Raw genomic sequence first — 19,880 nt, 5'->3', positions numbered from 1 at the left:
ACTGTAAACCTGAAAGCTATTGTTCACACAGCTCAAAGAAATACTCCAGGCTGCCAGCAAAAAAACTGTTCAGTTTTCTTAAAAAAGAAAAAATGGTTGATGTGGAAAATCTTTATTGACTTTTTTTCTATCTTGCAGCTGATTGCAATGCCGTTCTTAAAGCTCTACAGCCCGTTTTTCAGGAGCAGGGAATGACAGAAACAGTTCATAACTGGGAAGATCATGGTTATTTAGCAACCTACATCCAAAAAAATGGCAGGTGAGTTTTTTTCTCCCTATAAACTTCCTATCTGTCCTCCTTACAAATATTTTTCTCCCTGTATTATATCATATTGCAGGGTGCTGGCAGGGCAAACTGTTTTTACCATCTTTGTGTATGAAGTGACTAAAATAAAGCAGAGTACTGCTGAGAATCTTGTCCATGTCATCTTGTGATATGGCTGTCAGCAATTAAATTGGTCCAGCCCCCTGCCCAAGCAGGGGCACCCTGAGCAGGCTGCCCAGTGCTATGCCCAGGTGGCTTTTGAGTATTTCCAGAGAGGGAACCTCCACAACCTGGAACCTCACCAGCCTCTCTGGGCAACCTGTCCTTGTTTGGTGACCTGTACAGTTGAGTGCTTCCTGATGTGCAGAGGTAATGTCTTGTGCTTCAGCTTGTGCCCATTGCCTCTAGTGACTCTGGCACTAGGTACCACTGAAAAGAGCCTGCCTCCATCCTCTTTGTATCCTCCCTTCAGGTATTTATGGACACTGAGTTTCCGTGTACCTCCCCCCCAAGCCTCCTTGTCTCCAGGCTGAACAGTCCCAGTTCTCTCAGCTTCTCCTCATAGGTGCTTCAGTCTCCTCATCTTTGTCACCCTCTGTTGGATTCTCCAATATGCCCATGTCCCTCTTGTACTGAGTAGCCCAGAACTGTAGGTAGTACTCCAGGTGCATCCTCACAAATGCTGAATAGAGTGGAAGGAGCACTTCTCCTGACCTGTTAGTGTTTTTGGTTGTTGGTTTGTTGGTTACTTTACCTAATGCAGCTCAGGACACTGTTAGCCTTCTTTGCAGCAAGGGCGCATTGCTGACTCATATTCAGCTTGGTGTCCAGTAGGGCCCCCAGGTTCTTTTCTGCAGGGCTGCTTTCCAGCTGGGTGGCCACCAGCATGTACTGGTCCCTGTGGTTGTTCCTCCCTGGATGCCAGACTCTGCATTTCTTGTTGAACTTTGTGAGATTGTCAGCCCATGTGTCCAGCCTGTCTATGTCCCTCTGGATGGCACTGTGGCCCTCTGGTGAGTCAGCCACTCCCTTCAGTTTCATGCCATCCACAAATTTACTGAGGGTGTGCTCTACCTGAATTGTTGAGATTGTTAATGAATATGTTAAACTGGAAGAGACCCAGTATTGACACCCCCCCAGCCCCTGTGGTACTCCACTTGTTACTGGCTTCCGACTACACATTGCACCACTGACCACCACCCTCTGGTTCTAGCCATTCAGACAGCTTTTGATCCACCTCACTGTCTGCTGATCCAGTCCATACTTTAACAGCTTCTTTATGACGATTCACTGGGGGAAAAAAAACCTGAGCGTTGGTGTAGTGTGCTCTTGGCAACAGAAAAAAGTTGGTCAACTTAACATTTTCTGTGGTAAAGCATAGCCCTTGTGGTATATCATTGTTGCTCTGAGTATGAGCTTGGGATTTCAGTGTATTGGGGAGATTGAATAAATAAAGAAAAGCTACCTATGCTCAGTTCTCTAGAAGCTTTTCAGAACTTCTCATTTCTCAAGTAGATTACTACAGGGGAATCAGGGGAAAGGACTGGGGAAAACAGGATGCAGTTTCTTGAAAACCACATGGAATACATGAGCTTTACTGATTGAACCACTCATAGCAACTTCTAAGCAGATTCTTCCCCGTGTTTTGTACTGTTATCAAGTGCTTGCCAGCAGCAGTGCTTCTTGAATCATCTAGCTTTTTACTGTTGCCAAATGCAACTTTAAGCTTTTGCACCAGAGGGTAGTTGGCTATGCTCTTATTACTGTGAGAAGGTGAAGATGGGGAGATGGGCCTAGTGGCCTCCCTGTAGTGAAAAAAGGGATGGTTTGTTATGTTGTCTTGGTTCTAGATAACCCTTGGTATTGTTTACTGTGCTAAGTAAAAGAGCTGGGGAGCAATCGCAGTCCCTCAGACGTCCATGCTGTTGTGGACTCCTGGCTTGCTTCTTGGACTTTTTTAGGGCTACACCAACAGCTTGTCCATGAAAAAGCTGGCAGGATCCTGAGGCTAGTTTTATCCCAGAGACTACTCCCAAAAGACAATGTCAATGAAGCTCTACAGTTTGAGCTGCTTCTGTCATGTAGTTGTATCAAGTATCATTTTTCTCTCTTGTACACCCCTCATGCCGAGCTTCAGGACATGCAATGCATACAGTCAACTTCATGATACAACATACTTATCCAGTGACTTGAGAGCCCTTGTCACTTCAGATACTGTAAATACTAAGGTGTCCAAGTAAGACATGAAAAGATTTTCTTCTACTGTAGCACTGCTTTTCTTTCCTGAATTGTATATAGGCTGACTTGCTCTGCCAGTCCCCATTCAACATGTTGGTTTTAGCAGTCACATATAGAATTTGCCCCTTCTCCCTATAAATATGCAGGTGCAACAAACTTGCCTTTAATTGTTCTCCCTTGTGATACATACAGTGAAGCACAGAATACACTAATCCAAAATGTATATGGGTTCTCCAATGGAAATGATTGTTGTCAAAGTTTTAGTTGGGTTTGGTTTGCATATCAAATGACTATTATGAGCTTAATGTTAAATTGGGTACAAATGTTGTCAGTTCAAAAGTATATTTCCTAATGAAGATGCTTAACACTGATTTTTAGAACTTTGAGAACTTATTTTCATATAGCACAGGTCTTAGAGGCTTGGCTATTTCCAGATGAGTAATCCAAGAGATCATCCTGAACATAAGGTATTGAATTTTGTGAGGCAGCCTCTCAAAACTGAAGAAGGAAGAACAACACTGTGCAGAAGAGCTCCTAAAGAGAAGATAGCCACTTGAAATGTGAAGTTTTCTCTAGTGCAATGCTAAATGTAAACTAATAAAGAGTGGTTATTGCTTTCTTCTGGTATATTAAATGCAATCTGGACTATGCTGTATTCTAGACTTACTTTCCCTAGAAGTTACACATTTTAGCTAGTTAACTCATTGTCTGTAGGGGCATGAAAGCACTTTTTCCTATGCTTTGCCAGTCCTATTGAACAAACATTGACTTTCATACAGTAACACAGGCAGGAGCACTCTCTGAGGTTTGGGACCTCAGCAGTTCTGTTTCCTTGAGTCATGTGGTTTTAGTTCCCTCATGGAAATGGTGTATACTTTTTCTGTGGCAGTCTCAAACAGCCTATTTCTGTTAATGTCATGTGATGCAGTTAGAGTTAACTGAAACAAGTGAGGGTGTAAATACAAGCCAGGAGCCTTGACAGGTCAAAAACACAAGCCAATTGACAGTTTCACAAAGGGCGAAATGAATTGGTACGGGTACACATACCGAAGCTTTGATGCTAACCAAATGATGCTAAACAAATGGGCTTTGTTTCAGTACTAGTGATTTTGTCTGCTTTTTAATTTGGAGACCTGAAACTATTGTAAGCTTTTTTATGCTAGTCAAAAACAAGAGAAAACAGTATCTGATACAACTAGTGAGAAATTAACATGGGAGTAGAGGCTTTCCTTCCCTCCAAAACAGAGTACTCCTGGAAATTAAGTAGTTTGTAGTGGAAAAGCAGAACAAAAATTATGATGAGGTACCATGTCTGAAGTTGCAGTTTTGACATGCACTTTTCTGGTAGGCATGGTGGATATGGCTGGTTAGATTAGAAAACCTCCACAACAAGTGGAGGGGGACTAGCTAGCTCACAGATAACAGATGCATTAGTCAGTGCTGTATGGGATTTGGGGTTTTGTGAGTATGCACATACAAACACATTTTCAAACCAGCCGAAGATGTCTGAGCCCCTGCAAGATAGATGCACAGCTGTTATAACAAGCTGGGTACTAATCCTAAGTAAAGCAAATGTTTGAGTTGAGATTGTAGATGTTGCTTAGCCATATATTACTATCTGAAGCCTGTGCAGATAACCCCAATAGCCTGTAGGGTGCCCTGTGTCACAGGTTGTTAAATTGTAGGCCTGGCTGTTGACAAAACTTCGACAAAGATACTGTGTGTGAACAGCTCTGTGGAGGGCTGCAGTTGTTGAATGGATTGGAGCTGATTTAGGGATTAAGCCATGCTTTCCTGTTGTCATTACCAAAGCAACAGCTCCATGTTGTTCTTTGTCTGAAGTTAAGTAAGCAAAAGTCATGTTTGGCAACTTTACCTGGTCCATTAGCTTAGTGATGTACTCTTGGGGAGGGAGAGAGGGGATGAAAACATGCAGAGCAAACTAATCAAAGGAAGTTCAACTGAAAATATTTTACTAATCAGGTTGTCAAACACAAGTATGAATGAAATATCCGTTCACGCTCCAGAGCTGGGCAGGAAATCTCTCACTTCAGCAAATCAAGTCATTGTCTGTAGTGAATGAATGAGCTTTTCTGTGCTTTGCCAGCTCCAGTGAGCAAGTGCTGCACTGGGGAATGGTAGCATGTACTAGCTACTGTTCTGTGAGCTCAGGGACCTCAGCAGTTTTGTTTTCCTGAGATGTATGTTTTCAGAACACTGGCAAAAACTGCATACACCTTTTTACGGGCCCCTTAAATAGCCTGCTTTCATAGAAGTGTTGCTCGAGTTTGGACTGGACAGTTTAAAAAAAAAACTATGTGAAGTCTTCATTTTGCCTAATGTACATAGTACTTTATGGTACAGAGTTACAGGGCCTGTTACATCTTAAGGTTTAAAATAATAAAAGCCGAAGTTAGAAGATCATTGAAGCTGATACTGTATTGTGGTAGCCTCACTGCTCATAAATGAGTACTCTTCTGTGTACATGTACAGCTATTAGGATTTTTCTCTGTATTGTTCTTCAGTCTTCCTCACCCACATCCATCCACTCTAATGCTTCCCTGATCCCTCTTATGTCATGTTCTGCCTAAAAGCTCTTTAAAAACTCACAAAATGGGAAATCTAGAGCCAGTGTTTCTACGGTACAAGATCGTGTTTTCAAAGGCTTTGACCTCTCGTATTTGTGCATCTATCTTAAGCTTCTCTATTCTGTCTGAATTCTTGTGTAGAGAAATGTAATCCTACCGGCATTCGACTTCACTGTTTGCAGCAGTGCAGGATTTAGCCATTTGAAGGTGTTTTTTTTTGTCACTGAGATGACGATATTGAATATGTTAACACCACAATGGGAGGGATGAGCATTTTCACTTTTTTGTTTCCCACCTTAGTGTTTTGCTAACCACTGTATGCTAGTCAGCATATTTCAAAGGAGCAGGATGGGCATTCCTCAGCGCTGTGTCAGATGAAAATGTTGTGGTTTATTAATTGAATTAGCCAGAGTGCAAAAACGGGCCGAAGAGTCGGAAGCAGTTGCTAGGAATCAGCAACAGTTTAGAACTATGAGAGCTTTCATTGCGTTAATTTCCTTTTGTAAAAAGAGAACAAGAATAGTCGTGCAGTGAAAAACTGGTTGCTTAGTTCCTTAAGGTCCCTTAAGTACTTAGTAATTAAAATGAAGAGCATTTAACAACAACAAAAAAGTAGGCTTTATTAAGATAGTCATTTTTTTTTTTTTGGTTTTGGAATTTCCTAGTATAAACAGGTTTTCATTTCCTCCCTCATGACTAATTTGACAGGTGGCAACTTTCTTGGCAAGTTATTCTTCAAATACTTGAACTATTATGTCAGGACTTCAAGTTAGTCTTTCAGCAGATAAAAGCTTTGATGGAATGAAGAGGGCTGCTCTAGGTACCAGTCTGTTTATCCAGTTTTGATTCCTAGGGAAAAAAAAATCCTTTCCCAAATATGTAGGATTGCAGCATGTCCTACTCCTCGATACAAGGAGCTAAGGCAGGGCATACATTTTGGCTTAAAATAGTTTGATTTCCCTGCTTCTACTTCTTTTTAAGTTCAGACGTTTGTCCAAAACCTTTCTTGTTTAAAACAATTATTTCTTAATTTGTGCAAACATAGCAATGTAGTATTTCTTAACATGTGATGTTCCCAGTTGTTGTGGGTGGCAAGATCCAGTACTGTGAAGACCCAGTAAAAGTGTTTCTGTAATCATGATGGGTTTGCATGCAAGCACAAAAAGCCCGGGTACCGCTGTAGAAGACACATGGAGATGCAACAGTAGAACCTTGTTACAGTGAGGGCTGCTTTTCATGTGCAGATTTCCTTTCCCAATGGAAAGGAGAGGATCCCTCCTTATTTTTGAGCTTTTTCCTCACTGCTTTTATGACAGTACATGCAAGCACACACCAAAGGTGGTAGGTATTTTATTTCAAAACTGGGAGTTATTTTTTTTTCTGTGAAACAAGAAGCAGGAGGGAATTCTTGTGATGTAAACGTGAATTTTTGCAGCTCATTTATCATTTGGATTGTGAAGTAATCTTTGCTATATTTTTATGGGTAGGAAACTGAAACTTTATTATCATGGTTCTTTGACATTATGTCCCCCAGTATTATCATAAGAGGTGCTGCTGAAAGCCTTCGTTCACACATTTCGCTCAGTAGACAATTGTAACTAAAGCTAAAGTAGCCTTTGCTGTCTGCTGACTTAAGCTAGGAAGTCTGTGGGTTCAGCCTTGGCCTGCTGGTACTGCCTTAATACCACTGATCTGGTCACTTTTCTGAATGCACGCTTGCACTGTTTAATGATGGTGTGTTTTAGTCCCTACTGGCTTTTGAACTTACTTTGGGCATTGGATTTCCAGCCAGGTGATTTCTAACAAATCTATAACCAACCTGGATATGTATCAGTTCCTTTGAGGGTTCTCAAATTTAATTCCAGGTTGTTCAACATAAATTTACTGTGTGAGGGCAGAGATTATCAGCCGGACTTTCAGAACTTGAATTACTGACCACTGCACTGCTCTAGTCTGCTCTCTGCCTTCTGTCTCTACTTTCAAGGTGTCAGGACCCCATTCTTTCAGTAGAAGTAACAGTTGGACCCAATGAATTGATGGTTCTGCAGCATTTTTGTCTCTGCACCCTCATGCTATCATACAGGATAAGTCAGAAGGTGTGCAGGTGTGCTTTTTAGGGCAACCCTCCTCTCTGCCTCTCCTTGCCTCCTACCCCTCAAAAAAGACCCCAAAACAGCCAGTAATATTACATACTGAGGAAACTTTTCACGCAGGCACAGGGGAAGTTAAGACAATGCCAACTGTCAAATCTTATAACAACCATGTGATTTTTTTTGATTTTTTTTTAGGAAAGGGAACTCAAGTCATGGGACAAGAAATTTGTTATTGGCTTGTTGCTTTTGTTTGTGTAAATAGCAACCCCTGAAGTATGGAAATAGACTAGTAGAAAGATTTTTCCAGCAGTGTGAAGCTTTCTGGTATCGTGCCAGATTCAGAAGGCTTAATAGCAGTGCCATCTAATGAGCTGTAAGGACCCATCTGTCCCTGGTGCCACAGTTCTGAGGGCATGGAGCAGCTCTCTTGGCTTCCCCAGAAGCTGTGAGTGGTTGTATCCAGAACCCTCTGGAGTCCCCCGTGCTCTCTGCTCGCTTCTCCAGTTTTGCTTAGCGCCCTCTGTGTGTTGCAGGAAATACACATGAACTGTAACCTTATTCTTGCAAGGACAACTCCTTCATCGCATGCTCTTAAAGGCTGAGCAAGAATTTATAGCTCAGAAGTTGTCCCAGGTTTTTTTGGGCTATTAGGAAGTAATTCTGAGGAGCACCTCTGGAAGTAGACGGAATTTACCAGATAGGAATGGATAAAATGGGAAACACAGTGGATGGACTAGGTAGATGGACTTCTCAAGGGAAGCATTCATTTAAAAAATTGTCCTACTTCACTGAGACATACCAGCTGGATACTTGCTCGCTGTGTGCATTGAGTATAGATGGTAGGATTTTCACCAGAGCTGTCCTTTGCAGTAGCTGGTCTGTACCAAGCACAAAGAGAAATTAGGAGAAGCAAGCAAGTAATTTGAATCCCTTTGGTTCAGTGGGGTGTAAAGTCACGGGGAGAAGTGCTTAAAAACTCAAAAGACCAGTAGAGACTTGGGGGCAAGAAGGGGTGTTCCTGCCCTTTCTTTAATTTTAGTAGCTGTGTCCTGGTGGTACTGATGAGAACACCAGCTTAAATTGCAAGATGTTGCAATTTCTGTGCATAGCCTGAAGTGGCCCAGTGTGAAAAGTACTGAACTGTATAAGCCACCAGTGGGTGGGACACAGTACAGTAGTACAGTAATACAGTCAGTACAGTAGAATGAGTGTATCCAGTTTTCCCTGAACACTTTCATATATAGCCTGTATGATAGAAATAAAAAGCTGCCCCAGGAATGTTTGAATACTGAAAATACTTACACTGCTGTTCTTCTGATTAGCTCATAAACCTGGTCTCTTACATGGCAGAACTCTAGCTGGTAGTTAAAAACAACAACAACAAAAACAACACAAACAGAAAGACCTGCGTTTACTCCTTGACTATTTTCATTCTTTCATTAGGATATTCTATGCAGGAGTAATTTCTTATGCAGGAGTAATTTCCTGGTAATGGTTTTGGGGGGAGTACATACTTTATGGTTATTCGGTGGTTTAGTTTAATGGCCATTGCAGAACAGGCGTTTTCTAGTGCCTAATTAAAAATACTTGTGGGGAAGACACCTAGTGGACAAGTGCTGAAATGTAGGTAAGGTCACTAAAAGTTGGTGCCAATATGCAGGTAGTTAGGCGGGGAAATCATGGTGGAAATGTGTGTACTGTATAGAAATACGTTTCTGTAGGCAAGACCTATACGTAAAATCTGGAGGAAAGTCAGAGACTTCTCAGGCTTGTCTTTCAAAGAGAAGTGTGTGGCACCCTGGTTCATCTGTTACCTTTGAACAAACCACAGATACAGTTCACTGATATCCAAAGCCAGTTGTGTCCTTCAGCGGTGCAGTGACTGTGCTTTTATTCTTGCGTCACTTCAGGCAGTTTCATCATTTGATCACTTTGCAGTTACCAAAAAAATTGTAATATTCAGGTAACACCTACAGAATATTACGAATTTCTTGTCTGGCTGCAGCTGTGGTTGTGTTTGCTGCCCAAAGCTCCCACTAACACATGAGAAGTGGTGTAGGCTTTGGGGCTCACAGTTTAATAAAGAAGCTGTGGAAACGCCAAATAAAAGACGGGAATGGTGGAGGGGGGGGAGGAGGTCATCCGAACTTTTTGCCTTAACAGAAGAAGGAGTTGGTTTGTTATTTGCCTTTGAGACTGAGTGGGGTGATAGGAGCAGACATGCAAATAAAGGGGCATTCAGAGAAGTGTCTGTAGCTTTACCTGGAGTTTCTCAGTGTTGTGCTAATGAGCCTCCATCCCTCAATACCCTTCTTTCTTTGCTCCGCTCTTACTGTTCCCATCCCCTCCTCTGTCCTCTTTACTTCAGTGTGTGCCTCCCATCCCTTTACTTCCTTTGTGTACTTGTAGCCTTTCTGTTTCTTTTTGTCTTCTCCCCTCCCCAGGACTGAGAAGGATATAGTTTCTGTTTCTCTTTTCATGTGTCCTTCCCATAAGTACTTATCTTTTGTTCGTTGCAAGTTCCAGAAGGACTTCCAAGTTATTGGTTGCTGTAAGAAACACAGCATACAGCATTAGTTTTGTCTGTGCTTGCATCTGCACTCATCAATGAGGATTTGCTGCTGCAATTTGTCAGTCAAAGCCATGCTTGCTTCAGGAGGTTTATTGTTTCTGGTGTGTACATTTTTATTCAGCTTTGAATGTCAACAGTGTCTCTGTGAGCAATTGCTATAAATTTTTAAAAAAGACACCAAAAAATGAGAAGGAAGGTAGAGGGGAGGGAACATTCCCAGTTATTTTCTTGAGCTTTGTTTTCAATTTTAAAGAAAGCCCCACTTGCCCAAGCAGGCCTTATTCAAAGAGCTGAGAGCAGTAGTCAGTGTACTTCCCCCTCATGTAGTGGCTGTTCTGGTTTAAACACCATGTTCATTAACTTGCTGCCTGCTGATTAGTTATGTAGTAATCGGCATGCCCTTGAAACTTTCCATTTACTGCTTAGTGACTTCTAGAGGAAGAATGGAGCTGGAACTATCAGCAGCTGACAAACCGCTGGAAATGGTCATTCTTAATTTAATACAAGTCACTTCAAACTTTCTTTTCTCCCTGTCATTTTTGTTAGTAAACAAAATCATCATCACTGTCTCTCCTTGTCTTGTAGTTTTGCCAATTTGAGAATTTACCCTCATGGATTAGTGTTGGTGGATCTGCAGAGCTACAATGATCAAACAAAAGGAAGAGAGGAAACTGATCGGGTATGAACCTTACTATGCTTACCAAACTGCATAGGCAGCCACTTCTTTTCTCCAGGTCTATCAAAATCTATATCTAGATTAATAGATCTAATCTATATCTATATCTTCATAAAATGTTTTAAAATATCTAAGTTTGTTCAAACCTAGTGCTTACAGACAAGGAATAGTAGTGCTATATGAATATGACCACTCACGCGCACGTGCATGTCCTGAGTCTCAAATTCTTTGCTGTGAAAGTTGTAAAGACCTAACAGCCTCAGTTAGGACTCAGTTCGGGCTCAGTTCCTTTCCTGTACTCAGGGCAGTGAGAGAGAAGGGATGCTTAACCCACAACGTGGTGTACTAGTGTAGGATTTCCTTCTCTAATGTAGGAAATGGTGAGCCTTTATTTTAAAACTTCTTCCCCAGGGAGAAATCATTTCTTCTTATCCAACATGAAAGCTTCAGAGCTGAGATATTTGGGGATAATGAAACCTTCCAGGATTCTTGTGCTCCCCCTTTGGGTTGCATCTTAAAGGTCTGGCTGTTAACCTGGAGGACAGTTAAATATAATGATGACAGCTGCTACGGTATGCACATTCTTGCTAGTAATGAAGCTAAGGCAATTAGCTAAGGCTAATTATTCATGGACTTCTAATGTTATATTGCAAAATCTTTTACTGCAGGTGCTGCTTTTTATTGCCTTCCAACTAGTCTCATTTAACAGATGTTTTACATCAAGTGATCACTTCTATAAATTCCACCTCTCATTTGCTATTTTTTTCAGCTTCTAGACAAAGTAGAAGAAAGAATGAAAGAATTATTTCATGGCAACATAAAAAGGGTAAAACGGTAAGTTCACATGTATATTTCCATATGTGTCTCTTGGTTGCTTAGTTGCTAAAGATAATAAACAAATTATAGTTTGCTATACAGCTGTGAATAAGTAGCCTGAAGTAAGAATTTGTGCATATTTTTTCTCCTAATATTTTAAAATTGTTTTATTGAAGATGCTGTCAGATTTCTCATTATGTTAAGCTTGATCTTCAGTGTTGTTACTTCGGGCAAGGATTATTTCTTTTACTATTTTCCACAACAGTTGTATGAAGCGGTGTGAGAAAAGGCAAACAGAAAGCAAGAGCAGGTTGCTCTGGAAGAGCTGGGGAGCCGAGGGTGGCAGCAGGACAGGCATGGACGTTACCAGGCCCCGTTCCACAGCTCCTGAACAGGCCAAGCAGGGCAGGTGATGGCCAGGGCCAGTCACAGCCCTGTGGCTGCCAGGCAGGGCCAGGGTGCTGAGGCAGCTCCGTGGCTAAGCTGTGTGTCAGGAATGGCGAAAGATGTGGGCAGGCCCAGGCCCAGCTGCAGCACGGCAAGGGCAGGGGCCAGAGCTGAAGTGCAGGCCCCTGGCGTGTGGAGGAGGCCCTTCCACAGCTCTGTCACACATGGGTCTGTCCCAGCAGCCGGAGCAGGGTTAGCCAGCTTTACCCCACGGAGATGGCCTTGAGTATGGGCAGCCAAAGCCCCAGTGGGAATGTATATGTGTGCTTGTGGCCCTCCAAGAAGATACAAATGCTTTGTAGCAATTTTTTGTATGTGTCACTGAAGGAAGATAATAACATGTTGTGCTTTGCAATCTTCCCTCAGTTTGGTTTGCTTAAATACAAGATTATATATCAAACTGAGGGGATTGTTAACAGTGGGTTTTTGACTAGTGCGGAGAAAACGTTCACACCAGTGTTCCCCAGGGGTCTGGAAAGGGCACAGCTCACTTCAGTGTCTTCACAGTGACTAGCACCTTGGAGCAGAGGGAGCATTTGCCGTAGACATGAACTTACTAGGTGATGCAGCAGTGTAAAATCAACAAGATATACCTTAAAGACAAGAAGCAAACTACAAAATGGGAGAACAACTAAGCAGTGCTGCAGAAGATGATTCTGAAGGTTATAGGAGACTACATTTAAAGTGATAGTGATTTGAAACTGTTGCTATACATTGCATATTATATTTTGCATTGTGTGTAAAACACAGAGAGGTAGTTGCTTTGCTTTACTTTGTCCTGGTAAAGCCTTAACCTGGAGCACAGTGTGCAAATGCAAATCATTTTGTGTATGTGTGTATGAAGGAAACACTTTCTTGGAGGACATTTTAATGCTGAAATACTATGTTAGGAGTTTGTGGAATCCCTGCGATAGGAACTTGTTAAACATGGGTCAGGAAAAAGTCTGAGGTGATCTAGATTCATGTGGTTACTTTAGTATAGGAAGATGAACCTCTTAGAACAATGGATATGGAATGGATCTTGTAACACATGCCTCAACTTTTTTTAAATTTGCTTTGCATTCTTCTGGTGTTTGCTTCACACATCAGCTCTACTGGAATTACTGCTGCTGCAAATCCTTTCTGCCTTTTTCCTTGACCTTGTGAATAGAAGCTCTTGTTGTCAGCATGTGCTGCCATCGTGTGGTTTAGTGAGGGTACAAAATATTTCTTATACGTTCATTGACAATCACTAGTGAATTTGCAGGAAGCTTGTCTGTCTGGTTTTCTCCTGCACCCTCACCTGGAAAAAACTTAAATTTCTGGAGTGTATGTGCGGGACATTTGATGAACTGCATGCCTGCATGTTTTGCATAAAGTGGAATTCAATCAGTTTGATCAGTCGCTTGCATTTCAAGTATATTTTGTCTTCAGGTGTAATACTGATTTGAATAATACTTGTATTGGAATTAAAAAGAAAAAACAAAACAGCCTGCTTGCCCAGGTGCTTGAACCACATAAAAAAAGTAATGCAAACTATCAGTTGAGATTTTACATATGTGGATATCAAGGATTGTGCTTAAACACTGCAGACTTGGCTCAGCTTGAAACACTGTAGTAGTTCACTTCTGTGTATGCATATGCATTTAAAATGTCTCTCAGTACAACTTTAGAAGGGTGAGGCTCTCTAATTTCAAAGAAATAGCATTCTTAGCTGAGCTGAAGGTGGAAAGACGTTTTGTCATTTTTTTTTGTCAGAATTATGCTTTTGTATTGTATCAATTACTAGTTGTGCACTGATTATTCTGCAGAAACTACTGTGATAAGTAAATCCCCTCTCGTAGGGTAGAGGTACATTCATATGCACATTGTGAACTTTGTTGTACATGAAGAATGACCACTGATATTTCATCGGTGCATTAGCAAGTTATGTATATTTAACATGTCTAATAGGTTTCTTAAATTCCTTGAGCATTTGATCTTACAAATCCTCGTTTACTCTTGTAGATACTTTCTATTTATTAAGTATAATCCACAGGTTGTTAAAAAGAAATAGAGAAACATTATCAAATGTTCTGCGATTCCTCTTCTCCTTCTTATTTTTTTGCAGATTGCCAGCCATTTTGAGAGGAGGTGCCATTGATAGGTATTGGCCCACAGCTGATGGACGCTTGGTGGAGTATGACATAGATGAAGTTGTTTATGATGAAGATTCACCTTTTCAGAATATTAAAATTCTACATTCAAAACAGTTTGGGAATATTCTTATCCTCAGTGGGGATGTTAGTAAGTACTGTCTCACTGGAGGATCTTTGGCGTGAACTAATAGGAAACGTTTTCTCTGTTGCTTTGTCACAGTTTTAACAGATTACTGAGGGTCATGGTTCTGAAATAGGAAGCTCCATATATGCATGTACATCTATGCATTTAAATTACAAATGCTGACCAGATGTAAAATCCAGAGTACAAACAAGATCTTTTTTTCTTTTTCCAAAGTTTCTTTCTTGCGGCGGAAAGTAGCACAGGAGAATTGAAGTTAGTGCGTTCTCTACCACAGCTTACTAACCCCTTCATTCATTTGATCTTTTACCTGTTTGTTGCAAGAGCAGCATCTTGAGTAACCTCTCTGACAATAAACCAAACTACATTATCCGTCTTCAAAACACAATGGAATTCTCAAGGAGTATCCAGAAGTGGAAACTGGTGTGTGTGTGTGCGGGGTAATCCCGCTGCTGTCTTCTTTAACTTTGATGATGGAATTACCTTCTCGGTGAGATCAACCGTAACAGCTGTATCTTAACTCATTTAGCTGCTATGTTGTTGAACTTCTTCTGCCTCTTTCTTCTCGAAAACACTCAGCTGAACTCTCAGTTAATAATAAAGGGTGACCCAACCTTCACGGGGGGTTCTTTTTGTGTAGTACTCTGCTGATCTATGTATGATTGAAAGTGAACCTTGGAGAACATATGCTACTGTTCTTGTAAACTGTGTAAGGATGCTATTTACTAGAAAACCTAGGTGTAAAGGAGTATGTTTTGTAAAGTCCCTTAATATTTATGTTGAAAAGTACTGACTGAGGTAGATGGGGTTGTTCCTGTCTGAGGTTAGGATAGCTAATTTGAGGCTAATAGCAGAGTAATTAAGAATTTTGCCTGTAGCTTTTTGAAATCACCAGAAATACGTCTAAGCATTCAATTTAGCTTTCTGCAGCTGTCAAGGGGACTTACGGAATTCTGTGTGCAGATGGCAGCTGCGAGTGTTAATACTCAAGTCATCAGCAAAGTATTCTCTAATTCAGTTAGTATTGTATCTGAATCGCCAAATTAGGTATTCCATACTTCTGGCCAGAAATTTTCGTCTGAGCTTCATATGGAAATGAGGTTTTATTTGAACACTGTCACAGCATGCCTCATAGAAAGGGAAGTATGCCATTACGTATTTACCTTCCATAGGATTTTAAAATATTGCTCTATGTCATTCTTTTATTGTGCAATTATAAACTAAGTGCTGATTGGCAGGCATAATACTAGGGTATGTTTTGTGCAGCAGCACATCATTGCTTTGCTCTTGTAGCTCAGATCTGTTATTACAGCTGAGGAAAGTTATTGCCTGGTTTGAAGCTAATGGCAAACAAGTCATCAGAAGTCATGCTTTGGGGCCCTTCAGCAGTTAGGTATTAATGGTCATGCTTATGCTTCTGCGCAGGGATCCACAGGGGTGCATCTACATTGGTCTTTTTAGTTAGGGTCCAGAGTGTGCTTCCAGAAGTCTCCTGATTGTCTCTTGCTGCACTACTCTGAGGTAAAAACCCATGGACGTGTGTCAAGCATGGACATCAAGTCTTAAGTACCAACTGTTTTGCTCTGCAAATGTGCTTCTCTTGGCACATAGTATTTGCTAATGCGGATGTAGCCATTGTTGGGTTTTCATTGAGAACTGCAGAAATCCTGTATGGGATGGTTTCATTACCTCTGTTAAATCACTGGCCTCTGTAGTACCTGATATGTGTCTCAGAGAGCTGGGTTGTTTGTGTAGATGCTCTTGGTCTGCATGATATCAGCTGTATTAATGAGAAGAATTAAAGATGCTTTTGTCCAACTCTTTCTCTTCCTTCCATTCAGATCTGGCAGAGAGCGACCTGGCATATACCCAAGCCATAATGGGCAGTGGAAAGGAAAACTATGCTGGCAAAGAAGTGCTAATCCTAGGAGGTGGTGATGGGGGTATACTATACGAGATAGTCAAACTGAAGCCAAAGATGGTTACTATGGTAGAGATATCCTTTGACAAATGACTGATTGTTCTTTTCAACATTGTGCGGTCTGCATTTTCTCTGACATCTTAGCATTAAGCACAACCATCAGGCTCTAATTTGCATGAGGTGATAGGGTCTAAATTGAAATTTATATTTTGTGAGCATAGAGGGAGACAATCACTACATTTTTCTCCATCTATCGTGTGTGCTTTCAACTTCCCAACCAATACAATAATTATTGAGTAGCACTTTACACAGGACTGGAAAGGAACACTTCTGTCATCAGACTGGTATGTTTTGTTACCACAGAAGACAAGTCCATCAAGTCTTTTTTTCTCCAGCGGCTTTTGCCTTCATGTTTTTTTTTTTTCTCTTAAGAAAGCTATAGAAAAATTCCTAGAAGCAAAGCAAGTTAGCAATAGGAATGTCATTGCTTGGTGAATTGTGTTGTTGGCAGAATGACCAACTCTTTCCCTGTCTCAAAAATACTGATATAAACCAATTATTTAACGTTCTGTAGTTGAAATAGTTTGTAATATAAACCACTGTTAGCCATTTGAAATGTTGATCATCCTAGGTTTTGGGCTCCCCTTGCTAGAAACAAAAATGGTTGTTTTAAAAATGTAGTCTTAATCTACTTTAGCTTTATGCTTTTTTTTTTTTTTGCCATCCTATTGTTCAAATTTCAAGCTTGAGCAGTAATAGTAACCTAAGAAGCCAGAAATACTACTTTTTTTAAAAAAAAAAAAAAGCACACTTCTTGAACCTCTAACTGAACTGGGGACAAATATGTAAGTTTGGCTACTGTTATGTGTAGCTAAAATATACATCTTACTATCCCTTTGTAAATTTCACCTTTTTGAGAATTTACTTCTGAAGAAAAGGAAACTGTTACGTGTGTTATTTCTGGAATGTAGAATGCCTTAACTATCTTCAAACATTGACCAAATGGTGATTGACGGGTGTAAAAAATACATGCGTAAAACATGCGGAGATGTCTTAGACAATCTGAAAGGAGAGTGCTATCAGGTAATTTTTACTTTGCTTTCATCGAAAGTAATACTTCAAATGTAATTACCTCTAGGTTGGAAGTCTGGTGTGGGAAAGTTTTTTTGAGCAAAAGCCTTTTGATTTTTTTTCTTAATTTTGGGAAGGATTTGTTTCCATTTTTAATGATATTTCTAAATTTTAATTGCTGTCAGTGGGGTTTGTATTGGAAGTACACATTAGCTTCAAAATACTTTCAGTTTCCACTTTTAAAATAATTATTTATATCCCTTAAGGAATATGAAATATGAGAATATTTATTGCCATAACTTCTCAAATGAAGAGGAAATAATGGTAAGGATGCAATGTTAAACATAAATTCTTAAATTGACAAAAAGGAGAAGAAATGTGTATTGTTAGGTTTCCCTCCACTACTGAGAATATCTAAATTTGTAATACATTTTTTTAAAATTGTTTTTAATTTGCAGACAAAATTTCTTACCATTACATTCCTAGTGTACTAATAAATAGATAAATGCATGCAGCCCTGTGGTTAAGGATTTTACATGTTACATCTGACAGAGCTTACAAACTGGCCCAGGTGTGGTCCGACATCTTCACTGGTAGCCTTTTTCCATTTTCATCACTGCTCCTTAAGGTTTTCATAAACACTAGTTTACAGGTGTGAGTTTAAAAATGCATGCAGAAAGTTAACAGAGAGGTCACATGCTACTTCGCATGAGTCAGTGGTCCTTCATACAAATACCTCATTTTACTAGTGTGTTGGGGGACTGAAATGTCACTGTTCTTCAGAACAGTGGTCACCCAACAGTCAGAGCTAGGAAATTCAGTCCTGTGGTGCCTTGCACTTCTCACAATTCCTGCAACTATTTGTTTTCTTTACATGATGTAAAAAGTAGAAAATGGAGCCTGAAGTTAAATCCTTAGTTTATTTTGTATTTTTTTTCCCTGCTTATTTTTTGTGTATTCATGTTTTTTCTCTTTCCCTGGTCAGTTCTAGCGTATTTTGGGGACTAATTACAGTACTTTATTCTTTTAGGTTCTAATTGAAGACTGTATTCCCGTACTGAAGAGGTATGCCAAAGAAGGAAGGATGTTTGATTATGTAATTAATGATCTGACAGCTGTTCCAATCTCCACATCTCCCGAAGAAGGTTAATTTTCTAATTTATCTTCTTAAACTTCTGAATATTTTCTCCATTTCAGCCCCTCTACTGCATAATAATTGGCAATTTGCATAAAAAGTACTTTGATTCTTCCTTTTTTTAATAGTAATCTGAGCGGCAGAGAATGACAATAGCACATTTGTTCCTTTTGATTTTTTTCTTTAATATTAGAAAAAATTAACAAGTGCATAGAATGTTTTTATTCTAAAAACTAAATTCTAAACTGGGCGCTTATATGAACTCATGTAACTCTTGGGGAGTTTACATTCCAATAGCTCATACTCCCCAACCCTCCAAGTTAATTAAAATTTTAATTAAAAAAAAATAAAGAAAAAACATAGGGTAATCATTCTGAAGAAAACCAGAGATACTCAATTCCACCATCATTACCGTTGTGTATGGGGTGGGGTTTGATTGTTTTTCTTTTCATGGTGGTTTGTTTCTTTGTGTTTTAAAACTGCAGGACAGCTACTTTTTTGAAATGGTAGACATGTTGCAACTCTTGACTGCATAATAGTAAACAAGCCAGTGATGGGGAGTGGGTTGTTTTTTAATCATACTCTATACGCAGATTCCACGTGGGAATTTTTGCGGTTGATTCTTGACCTCTCAATGAAGGTCCTGAAGCAAGATGGAAAATATTTCACACAGGTATGATATCTAATGTAAAGTATTGCTGTATATGTATTGCAATTAGGTACTTAAAAAAAAAAAAAAAAAAGAAAAAAGCTAACTTAAAATCTAATAGCAAGCTGGGTTTTTTTTTCCTTTTAATAATTTGTTTGGGACTTTTGCATGAAATTTGGGCTTTCCAAACTGACTTGTCTTTTTTCATTTTCAACTGAAATTGTAGAGTATCCGTCTTTGAACTTAAAAACATAATTTCAAGAATCAGCAAGGCATACTGCATAATATTTTAGTTGTAAGCAGTTCTCAGAAAAGCAGAGCAGGTGTACTTCCTAAAGATAGACATGGTTTTTAAGCTAGTATCTTCAGTAGTATAGTGTAAGATATGAAAATCTGTGTCATTCATAAAGGTGTAAGAATTTGACATAGGTGCAATGGGATGAGAAAATGAGTCAGTTGGGAGTAAATACTCTCTTCTTGCTTTCTATCCACTTCTAATGCAAATCACTGGTTTGACTTCTGGAAAGCAGATTTTGTTTTAATCTACTTGTTATAATGGTTGGTGTTTTATGAAATGTTTTATACAGTTCAAATAAGGGTTTTTTTTGTGTATCAAGTTTCTAATCCAATTCCATTTAAATATAATTTAAAACCTATATACTTGCTACAGTATAGCCACCTCAGGTATAATGTAATTGTGGTAAAGCTTTCCTCTGAAGATATTTTCTAAATGTAATTCTGAATATAGAGTGCCACAAAGCTGTGAGCAATTGCACAGAAACATGACAAACATCCAGCAGACGGATGACTGAAATGCCTCTGAAGTTGTATTTCTTCTGTGTCATGCCTGTACTTTAACTAGTGTGTAGCATCTAAGTACAGTATTTTGAAATATCTCGTTAAGCTCTGAAATAACTCTGCTAAAACTATGCGTTTGAACACTCGTTTAACGTTCCCGTCAGAGCTAGCTTTCAGAGGTGTGCAAAGGAATTGGTTTGCTCTTAAATTGGATGGGTTTTTGAGAAGTTTGAGTCACAGAACGAGGGGTATTTTTTTGGCAACTTTACCGTGGTGCTTAATGTTGAAATGCAGTGGTTTTGTGGGCGAGGTAAATTATCTTGTGGTTGAAATAAGATACAACTAAAACAGT

At 39.8% G+C, this 19,880-nt stretch overlaps 1 protein-coding gene across 3 annotated transcripts in view; it reads left to right on the top strand.

Annotated features, from left to right (window-relative positions):
* Positions 1–19,880, top strand: part of SMS (spermine synthase) — a 49,346-nt gene that overhangs the window by 14,997 nt on the left and 14,469 nt on the right. For all 3 annotated transcript variants that reach the window (XM_066980866.1, XM_066980856.1, XM_066980845.1), the window contains exons 2-9: positions 139–259; positions 10,342–10,435; positions 11,202–11,266; positions 13,785–13,960; positions 15,796–15,952; positions 16,871–16,958; positions 17,977–18,091; positions 18,675–18,754. In XM_066980866.1, the coding sequence (XP_066836967.1) occupies positions 139–259; positions 10,342–10,435; positions 11,202–11,266; positions 13,785–13,960; positions 15,796–15,952; positions 16,871–16,958; positions 17,977–18,091; positions 18,675–18,754 (896 nt within the window). The remainder of the gene's footprint in view (positions 1–138; positions 260–10,341; positions 10,436–11,201; positions 11,267–13,784; positions 13,961–15,795; positions 15,953–16,870; positions 16,959–17,976; positions 18,092–18,674; positions 18,755–19,880) is intronic.

Source organism: Anser cygnoides, chromosome 1 (assembly GCF_040182565.1).
Source record: "Anser cygnoides isolate HZ-2024a breed goose chromosome 1, Taihu_goose_T2T_genome, whole genome shotgun sequence".
Lineage (NCBI taxonomy): Eukaryota > Metazoa > Chordata > Aves > Anseriformes > Anatidae > Anser > Anser cygnoides.
The sequence above is the reverse complement of the archived record's forward strand: the minus strand, read 5'-3'. Positions and strand labels throughout refer to the sequence as shown.